This window comes from Polypterus senegalus, chromosome 6 (genome assembly GCF_016835505.1).
Source record: "Polypterus senegalus isolate Bchr_013 chromosome 6, ASM1683550v1, whole genome shotgun sequence".
Classification (NCBI taxonomy): domain Eukaryota; kingdom Metazoa; phylum Chordata; class Cladistia; order Polypteriformes; family Polypteridae; genus Polypterus; species Polypterus senegalus.
In genome coordinates this window covers 9,360,552-9,382,500 of record NC_053159.1, presented here as the reverse complement: position 1 = coordinate 9,382,500, position 21,949 = coordinate 9,360,552, and the positions used below count along the sequence as shown (strand labels likewise).

Below are 21,949 nucleotides of genomic sequence, written 5' to 3'. Positions count from 1 at the left end.
TCGAGCTGCATGTAGACGGAGCTGGAGCATTTGTGCGGGAATGGAGTGAATAAACTGTGCGGGCCGTGCAGTATCGTACTTTGCCTTCAGTGTGCCATTACACTGCAGCTCAATCACCTCCATCTGAATCTGCACAGGTGCAGTTTCCACATCGACAGCAAATGGGTTGCGAAACAACTCAAAATTCTTTTTTTGTTCTTCAAAGTCACCAAAGCGCCGTGCAAACTCAGTGCGCAGTGCGCTCAGTTTATCAGCAAAGTGCGTATTTGGGAGCACCATAGTGCCGACTTGGTTCAACATTACTTGGCAACAGGGAAAGTGGGGCAAGTTGCACTGGTGCATTTGTGTCTCCCATAAAAGTAGCTTCACTTGAAATCACTTTGTGATTTTGCACGGTAAAAACGTCTGCTGAAGTGTCAGATTCTTCTTTAACTCTTCTGCTTTCTGTATCTTCTGCATTGCATTCAGGTCTTTCAGGTTATCTTGATGTTTTGTCTCATAGTGCCGTCTTAGATTAAATTCTGTAATTACAGCCACATTAGCTCCACAAATGAGACACACGGGTTCAGTAAACATATACTCAGCCTCCCATCGGTTTTTAAAGGCTCTATGTTCAGAATCACCTTTTCTCTTCAGCATCGTGTGAGCTAGCTTCACAATAACTTGCAGCATCATAAGCTAGACTTGATTAACACGGTAAGTGTTCGGCAAGGCAGCTGAAGCGCTGCATTATGGGATCTGTAGTTTATTGTGTTACCAACGCTTCATATCCCCGGGCCATTAATAACAATAATACAGTATATAAAATGATCTCGCGGGCCAGATATAATTACGCCGGGCCGGATGTGGCTTGCGGGCCTTGAGTTTGACACATATGGACTAAATAGAACTTGAAAAGATATATTTTTTCGAATGTGATGCGCAATTCAGATCGAGTTGACGCGCACTACAGTACACCGAGCCCGCGTGCTATTGTGGTTTTGCCTGCGTGCCTCAATAAGTCGTCCTCCCCTCACTCTTACTTTTTTACTTTTTATGGCTTTACCAAAACAATCATTGATCGCGAATAAAGTATCCATTATTCATAAAGCTTCAATTGGTGATCTGTCTTTCTGCATTAACCGCATATTTTTTCATACGTCTCAAACCAAGGGGATGTGAGGCTAAAATGAATCGAGAAGCGCGTGTACATACTCAGTACATCACCTCTTGGGAATCGAACCTCTGCGCTAGAGGCTTCGCCTCTACTATTGCGCCAGGGTGTGCGGTTTGTCTATTTGAGCATAGCAGTGTAATTCGGTTTTTGTTCAGCACTCTTTGGAACTGTTGCTTTTGTCTGCGCACTGCGCCAGTTCACGTGAGCCGTTGAATATGGTTTTATATGTCACTCGCTCGCTTCTAATTGTTTCGCTGCCTTCTTAATTATATAATGCATGCTTTCTTCAGCGCTTTTTGTAGCTCTTCCTGGTTTTCTACATAATGCGTGATTACGTGAGAGGCATGATGATGTCACATGAAACTCCGCCCCCCACGGCTTTCGAGCTCAACTCCATTACAGTAAATGGAGAAAAATAGCTTCTAGTTATGACCATTATGCGTAGAATTTCGAAATGAAACCTGCCCCACCTTTTGTAAGTAAGCTGTAAGGAATGAGCCTGCCAAATTTCAGCCTTCTACCTACACGGGAAGTTGGAGAATTAGTGATGAGTGAGTGAGTCAGTGAGTCAGTGAGTGAGTCAGTGAGGGCTTTGCCTTTTATTAGTATAGATATTTATATGTGTATGTGTGTGTGTATATATATATATATATATATATATATATATATATATATATATATATATATATATTTATATGTGTGTGTGTGTATATATACGGCCAATACCCCCAGGCTGCCAGATGGAGCTCTCCCTGCAGCTTGGAGGTGCCCCGAAGACCAGCAGGGTATTATGGACTATGGAGTTTTCCCCTACAAACCTGCTGGATACCCCAGGGCCAACAGAGGACACTGCAGGGAGGCCCAGAGAGTCACATGTGCCCTATAACCCGGAAGTGCGTCATAGGCAAAGCAACAGCAGAAGTGACGTACTTCTGGGATGAAGAAAAGGACTTTTTATCTGACCCGGAAGTGATAAGGAATCATGGACTGAAGGACTGGAAACACTTCCGGGTCAGGGACTTTAAAATGATTGTGGGAGCTCCCAGACGGCGAGCTGAGGTGGTTGGAAGGGTGGCTACGCATCTGGCAGTGGAGGATTATTGTTTATTGTGAGTTATTGGATGAGTATTGTGGAGGAGAGGGTGCTTTATGCACTTTGCAGAATAAATATAGTCTACTTTTTGACTTTTATCTGGTGTCTTGGACAAGGGTTCAAGGGAGCGATTAGTGCCCCCTATCTGTCACAATATATATATATATATATATATACTAGCTGTGTAAGCCCATGCTGTAAAAAGTTGAAATGTAGAGAAGTCAGGTAATTGAAAGGAACTACTCTGGGCGTCTCTCTCCTAGGAGGTCTCGTTTTGCCAATGTGCTCGCCTTGCTTGTGTATTAGCAGCGGGAGAAAAAGTAAAAGGGATACCGTTTTGCCGATGTTAGCGGCTAAGCGACTTTGTCTTTTTTCAGAGGTTTTGTTTTGCTGACGTGCTCGCTTTGCTTGTGTATCCTCGGAGGTGGAGCCCTTACCCCGACTCCACCACTTACTTCTGGGCTGCACAGACAGATACACACACTTCCACGCGTAGACAGTTAAATATAAGATATATACATATAAGCAGTCCCCAGGTTACGTACGAGATAGGGACTGTATGTTTGTACTTAAGTTGAATTTGTATGTAGGTCGGAACAGGTCCATTATTTTATTAAATGCTATAACCAAGTGCTCTGCCAATGAATGATGGAGTTTCACCTCTCTCTGACCTTTTTATTATTTCTACTTTATTTTAAATGGTGATGTTTTTTCTGTTCTTTACTGTATCACCAGCACTTGCATCAGATTTGTGTTTCAGAGACATTGTTGAAGGGTGAAGACAAAACATTAAGATGAGCTCGTCTGCACAGCACTGAACACGCTATCAGAGCAGGAAGGCACCCGTCGTCAACACGTCTGATGTACTGACGAGAGACAACTTCCTGCTATGTGCGTAACAGTACAAGCAGGCTTGCTATTGAGAATGACTGGGGGCGGTGAGGGGGGGGTTCATCACTCGCCCACCACACAGTCACCTCCACTACAGTATGCTGCCAGCAGAACCCGCTCACCGAGAACGAACATAGTGAGGCCAAAGGCGGGTAGTGAATCGTCCATCCCCAATTCAACAGGCAGCCATCCGAGGCACACTACAATGCTACCCCCACCGCCCCGTTCACCCTCATTGGCCTCCGTTCAGCCACAACCGGGTCAGCGCTTGCAGAATTACCAGTCGTGTGTGCTGGGCAGGCAGTGAAACACCCCCCTCCACTCCATCCAGCCTACGTCCAGTTAGGAGCAGTAGCTGCGGCAGTGTAGTGGGCGGGCAGCGAACCATCGTCCTGCACACAAGCGGTGGCCCTGGTGACTATGGACCACGGGTCACTGCTTGCCATCAGGAGCCGCCCGAGGGACACTACACTGCATGAGCAGCGAAATGGCCCCCTCCCTACAGCCACTGGCCGTAGATGACGGAGCAGCAGTTACTGAGGCATATATCTATACTAATAAAAGGCAAAGCACTCACTCACTCACTCACTGACTCATCACTAATTCTCCAACTTCCCGTGTAGATAGATTGCTGAAATTTGGTAGGCTTATTCCTTACAGCTTACTTACAAAAGTTAAGCAAGTTTCATTTCGAAATTCTACACATAACAGTCGATAAAGGTCGACAACGTCCGCCATGTTGAACTTTCTTATTTATGGCCCCATCTTCACGAAATTTGGTAGGCGGCTTCCCTGCGCTAATCGAAACCGATGTGCGTACTTATTTCGATGGTATGACGTCACTGTCGGCCGCCATATTGAACTTTCCAACGTCACTAATTCTCCAACTTCCCGTGTAGGTTGAAGGCTGAAATTTGGCAGGCTCATTCCTTACAGCTTACTTACAAAAGTTAAGCAGGATTCATTTCGAAATTCTACACGTAACGGTCATAACGGTCAACAACGTCCGCCATGTTGAACTTTCTTATTTATGGCCCCATCTTCACGAAATTTGGAAGGCGGCTTCCCTGCGCTAACCAAAACCAATGTACATATTTATTTCGGTGGTATGATGCCACTGTCGGCCGCCATATTGAACTTTTCAACGGTCTTTGTTACTTATGGGCCCATCTTCAAGAAATTTGGTACGCGGGTTCCCAATGCTAACTGAATTCTACTTACGTACATATATACGTCCATAGCCTGCAGCTCGGTCACCATGTGAGGCGGCGTTGGGTCCCCCATCCCAATACCTCCTACGTTGTTGGCTGCCTGCCTATATAAGGCCGTCCGTCGCTCCAGTCTCTACATTCCCTTCCTTGTTTCGCCACGGGATTCACGTCTCCCTGCTGATAACTACAGCCTTTTCATTTAATCCATGGCTTCTCCGCCATTTTATTGTTCGTTTATTACGATTATACAGTAGTTATTGTGTAGGTATTTTAGACTTACTTTACATTGTTCAGGTACCCATTTCCTTTATCATTCCAACCGTACCCCCATTACCATGTCTATCGAGATGATCACCATCGATCAAAGAACTGTCACTTACCGAGTGGTTTTCATGCCCGGAGATGGCACCTGCCTTTTCCATTCTCTGTGTTACATATTGCACAGCCATATCAGGCTCACTCTTGATATCCGGAGGAACATTGTGTCTTATGTATTGAATGACTGGGACAGGTCCAAGGTGTGGACTGATGACGGTACAGGAGATAATCAGACTACACAGGAGCACTAGAAGAGTGAAATGCTTAAGCCCTTCACCTATGGATCTGCATGTGAGTTGATGGCTGCCGCTGAATTGTTTGGTTGTCGCTTTCAAGTGTACCAAATGGCCAAATATTTTACACCTTTGGACAACCGCCAATGCCTCTTAAACATCTTAGATTCACAGGTGACGATTTCAGTAGTGGACACTTTGATGTTTATGAATGTTTAAACTCTCAAAAGCTGGATGTGAAGTTATTGATGAAACTGGTTGTATACTTACAACGCTTGACAGATGCCGAATGTCACTTCAATACAACAAATCCTGCAAATACTGTCGTAATTGAAGCAAACCATGAAACTCAAACTGATTATGACAGCAGCAATCCAAGCTGTGAGATTTGAGACAAGATTACTGTTCACACGGCCAACTGTACGTTACATGCTCAAGAGTAAGCTCAGTGCACAGCTTGGTCATTTTACAACTCGGAGGGCCGAACTGACAACATGGTATACAAAGAGATCCTTAACAAATAATTATTGGCATATTTTCCCTCAGTTTAAAAAGGTTTAAATTTTCTTCTTAATAAAAATTTTAGGTAGTACTTCACCGCTGCGAAGCGCGGGTATTTTGCTAGTATATATATATATATATATATATATATATATATATATGTATAGCCAGTGGTGGTGGTTTACAATTCACTCTATTGGGTGGTGTTTTGAAAACCATTTATTGAAGATGAAGGTTTTTTCTCACCTTGTATGCCGATGCTGCCACTAGTTTTCCTTACCCAAACAATTAATGGGTAGACGGGTGGATTAAATTGTCCAGTTCCACTAAAAAGGAATAAGTAAATAAAAAGTACAGATCCTGATTTTCTTCATGATGAACAAAACAACTAACATTACCAGAAGCCTTCAGGACTGCAGCAGTCTTACTGGAAACTTCTCTTGGGAAACCTGTAATCCGCGCTTTACTAGTGTTATTCTTTTCTCTCAATTTATTGTTTCCTCTCAAATGGCCAAGTTTGGCATCTCCTATCACTTACCGTGACTCATGTAAAGACAAACAGTGGCCTTCCAACGGCTGCCTCTTAGGATTAAACTCGCTGAAGACAGAGCGGTGGTGGGAGTCGGTGTGTCTAACAAGCGGCAGTTCATTTTGTTCTGTAATTTTTTTTTTTTGGATCTCATGCATATTTTCAAGATGTCTTAAGACTGCCAATTTCTAATTGAGTATCAAGCAGCCTTTAATTAAAGAGCTGACTTTGTGTATGGCTTTCGACTATTGTGCTTATGCGGTGATGCTTCACAGCTCCTTGTCTACAGTTTGTCCCTGCCCTGCTTTTTGTGCCACTGAAACTTAACATCCTCATCACCATCACCATAGTAAGGATTTCCATTTTTAGATCTATGCTCTTGTGTTTCTTTTTTTTTTTCTTTTTTAAATAGATGGGAACACCATCACCTGACCCGTAGTCCTTTAATGGTTAACCTCATCAAGGTATCCAAACTCTTTGTTGTATTTTTGCTGTGTGCTTGGCATTGTTGCCCTAAGGCTGGCAAGTCCGCCCCACCCTAAGTTTGCTTTATGAAACTAAGTGGCACTTCTCTTTACTCAGTGTTGTGGCGCAGTAGTGTGTGTTCCTACCTTTTAGATCCAGGATCACATTTGGGGGTTTTCTGTGTGAGATAGTGACGTATCAGAAATTACTGTATACAATGATTGGCACCCCTGGCAAAGATGAATAAAGGGAGTTTTTGGTGAATTACCTTAATGTCACACTGATTAATATGAGAGAAATTCAGCATTTAACTGAAGTCAATTTATTCTGAGTAGCAATCATTCCTCATCAAGGAGTAATTATTTTTAACAAAGCCATGTGTGCCACCATTATTGGCACCCTTGCATTTTATACTTTCGTACAGATTACCTTTCCCAATAAAAAAAAGCTCTGAGTCCTCTCTTATAAAGATGGAGAATATTGGGCACAGCGTTCCTCGTTACAGAATCTTTCCCGTTCATCCAGGGCCCGAGGTCCTCTCTTGTGCCCATCACCCAACAGGTTTTAAAGGGGATTTAAGTCTGGGGAACTGAGACCGCCATGGCAGAAGGTTGGTTTTGGGTTCCTTTAACCATTTTTATGTTTTTTTGGATGTGCAATACCCTGTGAAAGTATGACATGGTGTTTGTCCTGCTTTGTCACATAACAGCTGCCATTAAAATTGAGTTTTTGAGTGGTAAGCACAACCGATTTACACAATTGTGCATGGGGGGCAAAATAAACGTGGGTCATCCTCCTGGCAAGTTGATAAAGCTCCAGTTGATTTGAACTTAATAATTATTGCCCTAACTGTAGATATGGGCATTTTCATGCAAGTAGCTTAATTTTTACAGCCATTCCCTGACTTATGAAGGTCAAAACACAATTTTGCCTCATTTGAATTGAGTGCTTTCTTATCTTTCCTATGTTGATAAATGGTAAAGGGAACAACAAGTCATGTACCACCGCTTGAAAGTTCCTCCACACTCTGGTCACCTTACAAAAATAAGATATAGATGGACAAACTGCTTTACTTACACGTTGTTCATAAGAATTTCTAGGGGTACAAATAATTATGGCACATTGCTTTAAATCCTGTATTTAAGTGGCACATTGCTATAAACAATTATTTCTTGATGAGGTGGTATTATTCCCCCATAAATAAATTTACTTTGGTTAAGGTTAGGATTTCATTCATTTTTTCATTGTGAAATTAAATAAATTCATCAAAACAGGAGGTTTTTTTTATAACCCTTTTTACTTGTCTTTTCCAGGGATGTCAAAAATTGTGGAGGGGACTGTGTGTGTGAGTGTGAGACACACACACGCGCACACACACACACACACACACATATATATATATATGTATATGTGTATATATATATATATATATATATATATACACATACATATACATATATATATACAGTATATATATATATATATACACATACATATATTTATATATATATATATACACACACACACACACACACACACACACACACACTATATATATATGTATATGCATATATATATATGTATATGTATATATATATATATATATATATGTATATGTGTATATATGTATATGTGTATGTGTGTATGTATATGTGTATGTGTATGTGTGTGTATATATATATATGTATATGTGTATATATATGTATATATACTGTATATATATATATATATATATATATATATATATATACACATATATATATATATACACATATATACACACATATACATACATATATATATACACACATATACACATATATACACATATATATACAGTATATATATATATATACCATATATACATATATATATATATATATACACACATATATACATATATACACACACACACACAGTAGTACCTCGGTATACGTCCGGTTTGTAATAAGTCAAACTTGGTATACGTTCTGTTTGGACACAAAAAGTGTTGCTTGGTATACAACCTTTGTTTGGAATACGACTCGCGTGCTAGAATAACATGCGCTACCCTTGTTTACCTCTCTCGAGACAAAGCCACGACTGCCCACAAGCGTCAGTACGCCAGTTGCTAGCACTCAGTGAACAACCCGCGCTGTAACTCTCTGTGAATTTTCACGTGATTTCCTGTTTTTTCAGGTAAATTTGAGTTGATTATTGAAAAGATATGAAGGTGGTATGTGTATCTGCATACCGTATGCCGAGAACGATGGTATCTATGATTGTGAAAAACAAAGACGTTATTAAAAAGTAAAGTGAAGTTAAATTTTCATGTATTTCATCTAATTGCTTTTGTATTTATGTAATTTAGTATTAAGGGGCGGCACGGTGGCGCAGTGGTGCCTCGCAGTTAGGAGACCCGGGTTCGCTTCCCAGGTCCTCCCTGTGTGCAGTTTGCATGTTCTCCCCGTGTCTGCGTGGGTTTCCTCCCAAAGTCCAAAGACATGCAAGTTAGGTGCATTGGCGATTCTAAATTGCTTGGTGTGTGTGCGTGCATGCCCTGCGGTGGGCTGGCGCCCTGCCCGGTGTTTGTTTCCTGCCTTGCGCCCTGTGTTGGCTGGGATTGGCTCCAGCAGACCCCCGTGACTCTGAATTTAGGATATAGCGGGTTGGATAATGGATGGATGGGTATTTTAGTATTAAGCAGTATTTAAATTATTTTATACAACCCCATCAATGCATAATGTGCCAATAACAATAGGATTTTTTTTCATGGGAACGGATTAATCATTTTCGCTTTATTTCCTTTTGGTATATGTCCTGTTTGGTATAAGTCAAAGGATCTGGAATGGATTAAGGATGTATACCGAGGTACCACTATATATATATATATATATATATATATATATATATATATATATATAGTGGAGACTGGCCCAGACACAGACAGGCGGACACGTTCATGTCACCCACAACACGTATATTTACAATAATAAAGTCACACAAGTGCACCACAAAACCCCCAAAGTCCCCAAAAGTCCTGGCCACACAATGCCTTCTTCACCTTCAGGCCGCCTCCTTGCCTCCTCCAGCAAGCTCAGTCCTCTCCGCTCCCGACTCTCGCCCTGAATGAAGGGAGACAGCCCCTTTTATTATCACCCGGATGTGCTCCAGGTGGGTTTCGGCAATCACCCGCCAACATGCCCCTGTGTGGCGGAAATGCCGGCTGCATCCCCGGAAGCACTCTGGGTGTCCCTGCTCTTCTTCCCCCCAGCACTTCCTGGTGTGGCAGAAGTGCTGAGGTCCAGGGCTCCCAAGGCACGGGAACGCCCCTGGCGGTGACCACGGGCCCCTACAGGGTGGAGCTTCAAAGCTCTGTGCCCGCGGCCCCCAAAGCAACCAGGATGGTGGCCCCCACGTGATCCAGGGCGCACATAGACCCTCCTCCGGTCCCTCAAGGCGTCCCGGCCGGGTCGTTGCCCCTGGCATCCCTGACAATATATATATATATATATTATTCACATACACTACGGTTCTAACCCCCTGCTCGCTTCTCTAAATGAAAGGCCTCCACTTCTAAGGCTAATAATACTCTGTCTCTTTTCATTTATTAATTGCCATTTTCTTACTATTATCATTGGAATATTGTCCAAGTTGTACTTCAGACGGTGTAGTAACACCGTCTACTCCAGCTCTTCTTTAAGACACACACAGGGTTTGTAAGTAATCACCAGAAGTTGGGACACCTGTGCAAATTGTGTGCTTCACCTTACAAGGCTTTATACACTTTAATGGCTGCAGAACATCTGTAGGTTGTAACGTATTAGTTGTCCCCTGAAGAAGGCCCATTTGTAATATTCTGGAATTTTTGCTAACCTAAACTAATTTAAACCTCTGGCAGTTTACTGTGTACCTTTTTACTATTTTAGAATTTTAGACCATTTATTGCATTTCAACTGATTAAGTTTGAAGAAAAACTGAGGTCTTCTAAACGGTGAAATGGTAGTGCGTGTATGTATGTGTGCATGCACACACACACGCACCACATATACGTGTACACACACACACACGGTTACAAGCATACATTGATACACACACTCACTGGTCACTTTATTAAGTACACCTTTTAAAACGGCCCATCCTCTATACCCTGTTCACCCACAACTGTGTCGCCTCCCACAAAGATAACGTCATCCTAAAGTTCGCAGTTGACACCGCAGTGATTGGACACATCACTGGTGGGGATGAGGCGCACTACAGGAGGGAGGTGGACAGTCTGGTGTCATGGTGTGAGGACAACAACCTCACCCTCAACACAGACAAGACGAAGGAGATGATAGTGGACATGAGGAAGGAGAGGAGACCTCACCGGCCACTGTTCACCCGAGGGCTTGAAATGGAGAGGGTGAGCAGCATTAAATACCTGGATGTCTTCTTCATCAGTGAGGACCTCACTTGGACACATAACACCACACAGCTGGTCAAGAGGGCTCAACAGCGGCCGTACTTTCTCAAGAGGCTAAGGAAGTTTGGTATGTCAGCTAAGATCCTCGGCAACTTTTAAAGCTGCATTGTTGAGAGCATCTTGACCAGCTGCATCACCGTGTGGTACGGCAACACTACTACTATGGACCGCAAACTCCTGCAGAGAGTGGTAAAGACTGCTGAGAAGATCACCAGGGACCCCACTGCCCTCTCTGCAGAGCATCTACAACTGCACAGTCCGCAGAAGAACTGCCTCGATCCTCAGGGACCCCAACCAACACGAACTGTTCACACTTCTACCCTCAGACAGGAGGTACAGACGTATGAAATGCAGGACTTCCAGGCTAAAGAACTCTTTCTTTCCCAAGGCCATTAGACTCCTAAACAACTGACTGGAGTTTACAACCATAGGCCACCTCATTCTATCGACCTCACACAACTGTATTTGACTTGTCCATCACACACCTACCTGCACAATTACACTTTATACTTCTATTCTGTTTTTATACTTTATGCTGCCTCTGTTACTTATTATCTATCTGCTACTTATTATTTATGTTTATATTTATACGTTGGTTTTGTCATTTGGTGCGGACAGCAAAGAAAGAATTTCATTGTACAGGGAAACGTGTTTCCTTACTGTGCACATGACAATAAACTTTGAACTTGAACTTACCACAAATATCTAATCAGCCAATCACACAGCAGCAACTCAGTGTGCTATGGCATGTACACATTGTCAAGATGTCCTGCTGAAGATCAACCCGAGCATCAGAATGGAGAAGAAAGGAGATTTAAATGATTTTGAACGTGGCATGGTTGTTGGTGCCAGACGGGCTGGTCTGAGTATTTCAGAAACTGCCGATCTACTGGGATTTTCAGTATTTCCGTATTGTAATTTTTTTTCGTAGTAATTCCAGCACAACCAATAGCAAAACATCCATACATTCTGGCTTTTTCAGTAGCCTTCTGTGCCCCATCGGCTGGTCACTAGAGCAGGTTGTCATCTCTGCAGTCTCCGCCATGTGTTTTTATCCCCCAGCCCTCCTCTCACATTTTTGATATGATTTTTCTCTCTCATATTTCCTCAGGTGTTTTTCAATGTATCTGTTGAAGCCAGGACTTGCCCTCCACCCAGCACCAGGCACATGTTCACCATCAAACCTGTTGGCTTCAAGGATACCTTGGAGGTGGCCATCACCTATAATTGTGCCTGTGACTGCACGAGGGACACAGAGGTCAACAGCACAAAATGCAGCAGCATAGGCACTTATACCTGTGGCATCTGCAAGTGTGATCCTGGCTACCTTGGTGCCCAGTGCGAGTGTCAGGAGGGTGAAGGTAGCAGCATGTACCAAACTCTGTGCCGGGAAACAGAAGGCAAGCAGATGTGCAGCGGACGAGGAGAGTGCAGCTGCAACCAGTGCCTGTGCTTTGAGAGCGAATTTGGGAGGATCTATGGGACGTTCTGTGAGTGTGATGACTTTTCCTGTGCCCGACACAAAGGCATTCTGTGCTCAGGTAAGATGGCAGGGATGGGAGTGGCTACCTCATAGTGGTGTGTATGCATGCACCTATCAGTCTTAACATTAAAATCACTGCCAGGTGAAGTGAATATCATTGATTGTCTTGTCACAATGGCATCTGTCAAAGAATGGAATATATTAGGCAGTAAGTGAACGGTTTGTTGTTGGAAGCAGGAACAATGAGCAAGTGTAAGGATCTGAGTTGACTTTGACAAGGCCCAAATTGTGACGGCTAAATGACTGGGTCCCAGTATCACCAAAAAGACAGGTGTTGTGGTGTGTTCCCTGTATTCCATGGTTAGTACCTTCAAAGCGGTCCAAGGTGGGACATCTGGTGAACCCCCAAAGGCTCATTGATGTGCGTGGCGAGCAATGGCTAGTCTGTCAGGTCCAGTCCTGCAGAAGAGCTACTGTAGAACAAATTGCTGAGAAACTTTATCCTGGCCATGAGTGAAGGATGTCATGACTCATAGTTTATCACAGCTTGCTGCTTATTGGGGTGCATCGCCATTGACCAGTAGTGCTAACCCCAGTCCACTGCCGAAAAGCATCTACTTTGAGCATCAGAACTGGGCCATGGAGCAATGCAAGAGACGTGAATCACGTTTTCATTTGCTTCATCTGGACGGATGGGTGTGTGGGTGTTGTTTACCTGGGGAAGAGTTGGCAGCAGGATGCACTGTGGGAAGAAAGCAAGCCAATGTAAGCAGTGGTGTGCTATTTGCAATGCTCTGCTGGGAAACCTTGGGCCCTGGCATTTATGTGGCTGTTACTTTGACATGTACCACCCACCCAAATAATATCGCTGACCACGTCACACCCCTTTATAGCATTCCTTAATGGCAGTGGCCTCTTTCAGCAGGAATATGTGCCCTGCCATATTGTAAAAATTGTTCGGGAATGGTTTGAAGAACGTGACAGAGAGTTCAAGGTGTTAACTTGGCCTGCAAATTTCTCAGATCAAAATCTAATCGAGCATCTATGGGATGTGCTGGAAAAATGAGTCCGGTCCATGGGGGACCCCACCTTGCAATTTGCAGTACTTAAAGTATTTTCTGCTAATGTCTTGGTGCCCAGATACCACATGACACCTTCTTGTGGCGTCTGTGCCTCAGTGGGTCAGAGCTGCTTTGATTTTTGATTTTTTTGGTTTTTTTTTTTAACTGGGGGCTCCGCCCCCTACTCACTTCGCTTGCCCACCCCTGGGTTTGGTTTAACGGATATACAATTTAAAGAGATTGTTATTTTCATGGGAATTGTTACATTTGCATTATTTTCACTTTTACTTTAAAACTTTTGTAAAAACAATATTTGTCCATTATTTCCGGCTCCAGGCATGGTTAAATCTCTTTCTCGTGGGACTATAACGCTGCTCGCTGCATTGTGAGGGGGGCTTAATGCACGCTAAGGAGTTGCGGTCGGATCAGCTGCTGTATTGCTGCGTGTTCTGCTTGTCGTACTGCGCATCGATCATTTAAAAGCCTGTACAGCAGCTATCCTTTTGCCATTTCATGTCTCTGCCGCTTGCATTGTGAAGGGGGTGGGGGGCTGAACGCACACTAATGAGATGCGGTCGGATCATCTGCTGGCGAGCTGCATGTTCTGCTTGTCACTTGTCATTGAACATGAAGTGTGTCTGCCAAAAGCATTCCAAAAACTGCTAGGTTAGATGTCCGTGAACTTGTTTTAAATTGTTTGTAAGCAGGGCGTGACGTGCAAAAGTCACCGTCTCACAGGTTTTGCTTCCTAAGGTTGTAATGTCTAGTCTCACGTGTCATCAAAGTGTCTCTCTGAGATAATCAGGTCTCGATTGCTTTGCTCAACCAAAGAGGTGCGCTACACTCCTGCCACTTCGTGTCTCTCTCTTTCGCTCGTGTTGTGAAGTGGGGGTGCCGAACACACACTAAGGTGATGCGAACGGATCAGTTGCTGGCTTTGTGCTGCTGCCGAGGTGCGTGTTCTGCTTGTCCCGCTGTGCCTCAATCATTTAAAAGCCTGTACAGTAGCTGTCCTTTTGTCTCACTGCCTTGTCTTGCTTGACATTAAAGTGTCTCTCACAGGATGTCAAATTGTCTTCCGAGAAGATCACGTCTCCCTCGTCTCCCTCCCAAGAGTTTTTTTTTATAATAGAGAGATTATACTTTATTAATCCCTGGGGGTCAGAGTGCAGGATCAGCCATCATACAGCACCCCTGGAGCGATTTTCAGGTTAGGAGCCTTGCTCAAGGGCCCAACAAAGTAAGATCTCTTCTGGTAGTAACAAGATTTGACCGGCAACCAAGATGCAAGATATCTTTATTGTCACCATACAATCCAATGAGATATCGTTTGGAGCAAGCCTTCGATAAAAGAGTAGACAATGAACTAAGTAAACATTAGACTAGGAGAAGCATGGTTACTATTTACAGTTCCAAATATACACAGAGTAAAAGTAAAGGTAACAGGTAAGCATAAATAGGTAAATAATAAATGAAGTCACCGTGAAGATTACAGTCAGTGTGATGGTCGTGAGTTCCTAATGGGTCACGTGTAACTGTGCAACTATGTATGGTTGATGCACAAGTTCAGTTCAATCAGTGGTGGTCTCTGTTACTGGAAGGGGCAGTGACCACCATGTGTTTAATAGGCTGATTGCTTTGGGGTAAAAGCTGTTCTTCAGCCTGGTAGTGCGGGCTTGCAGGGCTCTATAGCATCTGCCAGAGGGCAGAGGAGTAAAAATGCTATGGCCGGGGTGGGTTGGATTTTTACAAATGTTCTTTGCTTTTTCTGCTGCATTGGTTAGTAATGGTAGGTGAGTGCCAGTAACTCTCTGAGTCGTTCTGATGATGCACTGGAGGGTCTTACTATTCTCAGAGTACCAGGCTATAATGCAGTACGTGATGACAGAGTCTATGGGTGCACCTATAGAAGTTAACCAGCAGCAGTTGTGGGAGTTGTGATTTCTTCAGGCTCCTCCAAAAGTGAGGCCTCTGAAGACCGTTCTTGGCCATTGCTGTTGTGTTTGGGGTCCTGGCTGATGTGGAGTCCTAAGAATCTGAAACTCTGGTCTGTCTCCACCCTCTCTCCGTTAATGCCGATAGGATGGTGACCACTGGAGTTCAATGCCCTGAAGTCCAGTATCGATTCCTTTGTTTTCTTGGAGTTGAGTGCAAGGTTATTTATCCAGCTTCAACTCTCCAGAACCTTCCAGATACCTGCGCAGATCCTTAGCCTCAATGCCACCACTCTGTGGTGGCATGAGGGGGTTTTCCTAGGTTTCTTTATTTAGTCATGTTTACGCAAGAAAACATAAAATTTGCCTTTTCAATTGCATCTAATAATAGACAGAAACGAACAAGTTGAGATGGGTAAAGCAGTATCCATCCATCCATTGCCTAACCTGCTGAATCCGAATACAGGGTCACGGGGGTCTGCTGGAGCCAATCCCAGCCAACATAGGGCACAAGGCAGGAACCAATCCTGGGCAGGGTGCCAACCCACCGGGTAAAGCAGTATTTATAGTTATATTTACCCAGAAATGGTTACAGGATACATAGCAAACCTCTTAACATTTACTTATTTGGCTGACGCCTTTATCCAAGGCGACATTAATGATGAAGTTAGTTACATTACTTTTCCAATTGGCACACAGGCAGGTCAGGTGACTTGCTCATGGTCACACACATGGTGTCAGTAGTGGGATTCAAGCACACAACCTGAGTTTGAAGTCCAAAGCCTTAACACTAGAATTACCAAAGCCTATTAAAAAACTCGTAATCCCAGCTCACCTGAAATCCTTTCACACCTCTCCACCTTCAGTACATATGCACTTTGTCAACATGCCCGTGTCGATCAAACACAGGAAGCTGTTCAGTCTACTTGTGACTTTACGCCGTAGGAAGATATGTAAATAAATCAAGGTAAATAACATTCAATCTGACTTTTTTATGTAAAGACCATCACAAAACATAATCACAAACTGGGCTTTGCACGTTACGCTGGCAAGCTCTGTAAGCCCTGCTTTTTTTTTTTTTTTGAAGAATACATGTGGGGCAGACTGACTGGCAGGATGACGCCCGACCTTTTGCTGCATCCAAACGGTGCCATCTTTTGCCTTTACGCCTGGTTCAGCTGCGTTGTTCTTATATGTGAGTGGATGTTTTTTGCAGGGAGGGCTTCTGGTCTCTTTCTGCGATGTAGAACCCTCATCCTCATCTGAGTTCACCTCTGTTATAGCACGTCTTAATTTGAAAACTAATAGTGTCAGATCACAGCGAGCGTGAACGCGACTGATAGAATAAAACTGAATTTAAAAAAAATAAAAACTAACTTTTACAAGTACCATAAATTTACACTGGCTGTTACAGACTCAAATCAAATGAATGTTTTTATTCTATAATAGTAAGACTAAGAGCAGCTCAGTACTCAAAACGGAGGCATCCGGGATTGACCCACCAACGTCTTCATTACGAGTCAGTAGTTCTTACAGCTATACCAACAAAACGGTTGTATTAAGTGCATGTCAATGTCGCACCCTGACGTGAGTTCTTTTTCTGCAATTATATTCTTGAATAAAAGCACACTTGATTTGTTATACTTGTACCTTTTGTGAAAGTGAATATTTGATATTTGGACTTCACACATTATATGCTTCATGTCTACATTTTGTCAATTATTACTAAAACATGAAAAACGTTTTGTTTTAACGATGTGTTTACATAGATTGTTGTAGACACGGAACACACATGAAATGTATGTATTGTGAACGATAGGGGGCGCCCTCGCTCCCTTGAACCCCTGTCCACGACTCCAGACACCAGGTAAAAGTCCTCAAGTTGACTTTATTTTCTTGCCACAGTGTACAAAGCACACTCTCCTCCACAATACTCATATAAATCACTAATAAACCACAATAATACACAAATAACCAATCCTCCAGCTCCCAGACGCGTTGCCACCCTTCCACCCAGCTCAGCTCGTTGTCTGGGAGTTCCCATAGTCCTTTTATAATCTCTGACCCGGAAGTGTTTCTGCCCAATAGTCCACAAGTCCTTTTCCCGTCCGGGTCAGGGTAAATAGTCCCTTTCTTCAACCCGGAAGTCCGTCGCTCTTCCTGTGACGAACCTCCGGGTCACAGGGCACGAAAAAGCCCTCGGTCCTCCCTGCAGCTCCCTCCTGTGGCCCCCACGGCATCCAGCAGGGCTTTGCATAAAAACTCCAATGTCCATTATGCCCTGCTGGTCTTCTGGAGACCTCCACGCTGCAAGGAGGGCTCCACCTGGCGGCTTGGGGGCATTGGCCGGGATAAATGGCCGGCCATCCATTACAGTATGTATTCCAAATGACGATGTATTATTTACCCTCTACAACTCCAGTACTTCACTCCAAGATAAAACACTGAGCACTGAGAACGTTCTTTATGAATTGAAGGGTGGGGGGATGGGATAGCAGGCTGCTTGCTGCTTGTGTTGATTGACACATTTACAAGACAAAAGACACTGATGGAGTGGTGCGAAGGGATTTAAGGTGGGTCAGGAGTTTTTTTCGTAGGCTTTGGTAATTCTATTGTTAACCACTACACCACACGGCTTGCCTAGTCATTTTCCCTGATATTCCTTATTAACTCTTTCAGGGCTGATGTCGACTTTTGTCAAAAGGAGGAGTTGATGATGGTAATCGACTGTAAACTGTGACAAAACCAACTGTTCTGTTTTAGTTGGACTCTCGTTGCTAGAAGGAAAGTTAGATTCATTGGTTTGACCGAGATTTCCTGCACTCGTGTGAGTAGCAAGGTGCAAACAACGGCAAAAATGGCGCTGACATTTGGTGAGAGATCAAAGTGAATGCGTAAAGCAAAACACTCCGTGGAAGACGTTTTGCCTGTTATCTCTGAACTGGACTATGACTTGTCGAACTCAGATTTTGATACAAGTGATTGAAAATGAATGAGAGGTTCCAGCTTCAGTTGATTGGTCCCCAGCTAATTGTTGTACTGACAGTGTTCGCCAGGGAGGACTGCCACTTAGAAACCAGATTGCAGTGCACTGTGACTTTGACTCAGCCATGCAAAAACAGCCTGGCAGCAAGCCTGACGCATATTCTTGGCAAACTGGCAGCCACAGCATGCAGCAACAGATGTTTTATGTTGATTTCTGTGTGAAACCATCGTTTTTCAGAAACTGTTTTTTGGAAAAATATTCAGCCCTCAAAGAGTTAAAAAGTCATATGGCACACTAACTAGGAAGGAAGGAATTTCTGGAGCGACTTGTGTGGATTTTCAAAACGACTATCCATCCTGATTTACTGAAGTGAAGTTCTACAGTACATGTAATGGATGTCTGTCCTCAGTTGAGATCATTTCCAGTTTCTGCAGCATTGTCCTCTGACACACATTTACCAAATCGTCTACATCAGCCCCGATAACTTTAGCTGCACACTTAGTAATCTGCTGGAGCTTTTTTAAATTTTTATTTGTCGAACTACTAAACCAGGCTTTGATTTGGACATGTGCAGAGGAGAGATGCTGGGTATATTGGGATAAGGATGCTAAGGATAGAGCTGCCAGGGAAGAGGAAAAGAGGAAGGCCTAAGAGAAGGTTTATGGATGTGGTGGGAGACGACAGGCAGGTGGTGGGTTGTGACAGAGCAAGATGACGAGGACAGAAAGATATGGAAGAAGATGATCCGCTGTGGCCAACCCTAATGGGAGCAGCTCGAAGAAGAAGAAGAAGAAGAAGAAGAAGACTACTAAACCAGGCAGTGACTCTGAAAGTAGTACTGCGATTAAAGGACTATAAGAGGCACTGGTCTTCTTTATGTAGTTTGACTTTACAGAGGAGAAATAAGCACTGATGGCATTTAGAGAATTGTTTTTTTGTATTTGTAGTCCAGTTAGGATTACTATCTAGGTTAGTTCCTAAGTATGTATATTCAGTCACAATTTCTACCTCCTCCCCAGAACAGCAATTGGCAAACGTACAGACTCCTGTCTCTTAAAGTCAAATATCATTTCTTTGGTCTTTTTGACCCACACATTATTAGGCAGGTGGTTTTAATGATGTGGCTAATTGGTGTGTAAATCCATATTTAAATATATATGCACTGTAAAATGTTTAAATACGTGTAGTGTAACATAATTAGATATTTCTGCTGTGTGTAGGGATCGTAAAATAACATGCTGGTCCTTTGCAATGAAGGGTTAGCTGGCCTCTTCTATCCCGTGAAACACTCTTTTCTTTCTAAGTGGTTACTAATTTCCGTGTAATTGCAGTGAGTCCTCTCATTGTACACAGTATTATTAAATCTTGGAAAGGAATTTAGAAATTGAATGAAATAGAATGTGACAGTATAATTGGGATAAAAAGCAGAACTATGCTCTTCTTAAATTGTTCTTTTCTTTCAACCGGTCCCTAAAATGTAATTTGGTGGACGAGGGGGATACAAGTTCTTTGTTCTTGGCCTTCATTGGAACATGGGAAAGTTGGAAAATAAGAAGGTTGTGGAGTCCATCTTGCTGGCATTAGTAGATTCATGTGTGTTTTGGAGCGTGGTGTCCATTCAGCAGTGACGGGACGTAAAGCATCAGAGTTCTCTGTGTGGAGTACCTTTGTTAGGGTCTAGAGGTGCAGTGGTGTTTGAAGGACGTCAGCCATCCATCCATCCATTTTAGTTAAAAAAACAAAAATTAAAGATATACAGGGTGAGAACGCAAAAGTTTTTAGACAACTGTTATACAACACAGATAACTTCTTATATGGACTTAATTTAGTTTTATTCTTCAAAATTGATCAGTACAGTCGTGGACAAAACTGTTGAGAATGACCCAAGTGTTGGTTTTCACAAAGTTTGCTGCTTCAGTGTTTTTAGATCTTTTTTGTCAGATGTTTCTATGGTGTACTGAAGGAGAATTACAAGCATTTCATAAGTCCATACAGTGGAACCTCGGTTCACGAACGTTTCGGAACACGTACAAATCGGTTTACGTTCACCAAACCACAGACTCGGTACGAACAAGCCAGTTTCCCTTTCGGTTTGTGCGTGCCAATGATTTCCGCACATGTTCAGTCTCTCCCTGTGCATTCCCTGTGCAGCGAGCGAGAGAGAGAGACACACACACACGAGAGAGAGAGAGACGAGAAGGCAGTTAAAGAGTGCACCAGGCTTGTTTTTAAAGAGACTGCTTCCAGCATTGTTTTAACCTCGTTGTATTTAATGAAGACTTTTTTCTATTGGATTTTAACCTCCACTTCACTTTTGTTTACAGCGATTGGTTCGTAGCGAGCATTGTTGCAATGTTACTTTTCTTGGTGGTTTACTAAATTACGGATTTTTCAAATGTTCATTTTTTCCCTGTGCTTAAAACTCATTTAAAAAAAAAGTGTTTTTAGCGAGCAGTTCGTAGCGCTATAGCGCAGACTCTTGCAGTGTTACTTTTCTCTGTTGTTCAAGGTTTTCTCAGTGTTATTCAATGTTTTTACATTTAGTTTACTATAATGCTGTGCATTCTATGGTGTAATTAACTATATTTGTGCTTAAAAATCTTTAAAAAAATATATTTACATACAGTTTGTACGGTCTGGATCGGATTAATGGTATTTACATACAATCCTATGGGGGAAATTACTTCGGTTCACGACCAAATCGGTTTATGACCAGAGTTTTGGAATGAATTATGGTCGTGAACCGAGGTTCCACTGTACTTGCAGTATTGGCCCTTCTTTCTTTTTCAAGACCTCTGCAATTCACCCTGGCAGGCTGTCAATCAACGTCTGGGCCAAATCCTGACTGATGGCAGCCCACTCTTGCATCATCAATGCTTGGAGTTTGTCAGAATTGGTGGGTTTTTGTTTGTCCACCCACCACTTGAGGATTCACCACAAGTTCTCAATGGGGAGTTTCCTGGCCATGGACTCAAAATTTCAAAGTTTTGTTCACCGAGCCACTTAGTTGTCACTTTTACCTTATGGCCCGGTGCTCCATCATGTTGGTCACCAAACTGTTCTTGGATGCTTGGGAGAAGTTGCTCGCGGAGGATTTTTTGGCCCCATTCTTAATTCATGGCTGTAATTGTGAGTGAGCCCACTGCCTTGGCTGAGAAGCAACCCCACATGACATGAATGGTCTCAGGATGCTTTACTGTTGACGTGACACAGGACTGATGGTAGTGCCGCTCACCGTTTCTTTCTTCCGGATGCCCTAAACAATCGGAAAGGGGATTTATCAGAGAAAATTACTTTCCCCCAGCAGTCCAATCCCAGAATATCAGTCTGTCCCTGATGTTTTTCTTGGCTTCTTTGCTGCCCTTCTTGACACCCACCAGGCCATCCTCCATAAGTCTTTGCCTCACTAACACCGGCCTGCTGCCATTCCTGAGCGAGCTCTGCCCTGGTGGTGCCCCCTGATCTTAAGCCATGAATAAAGAATCGGACCAAAACATCTTCCAAGAGCAACTTCTCCCAACAGTTTGGTGACCCACAATTCCTTTACCAGCATGATGGAGCACCGGGCCAATAACTAGACAACTTAAAACAACTTGTCTAAACACTTTTTAGGTCGCACCTTGTATAATTATCATTTCGTTTTA

General features: G+C 43.2%; 1 protein-coding gene across 1 annotated transcript in view; it reads left to right on the top strand.

Annotated features, from left to right (window-relative positions):
* itgb5 (integrin, beta 5) overlaps positions 1 to 21,949 on the top strand; it is a 164,435-nt gene that overhangs the window by 68,137 nt on the left and 74,349 nt on the right. The window contains exon 10 of the mRNA XM_039755360.1: positions 11,953 to 12,382. Within this exon, the coding sequence (XP_039611294.1) occupies positions 11,953 to 12,382 (430 nt within the window). The remainder of the gene's footprint in view (positions 1 to 11,952; positions 12,383 to 21,949) is intronic.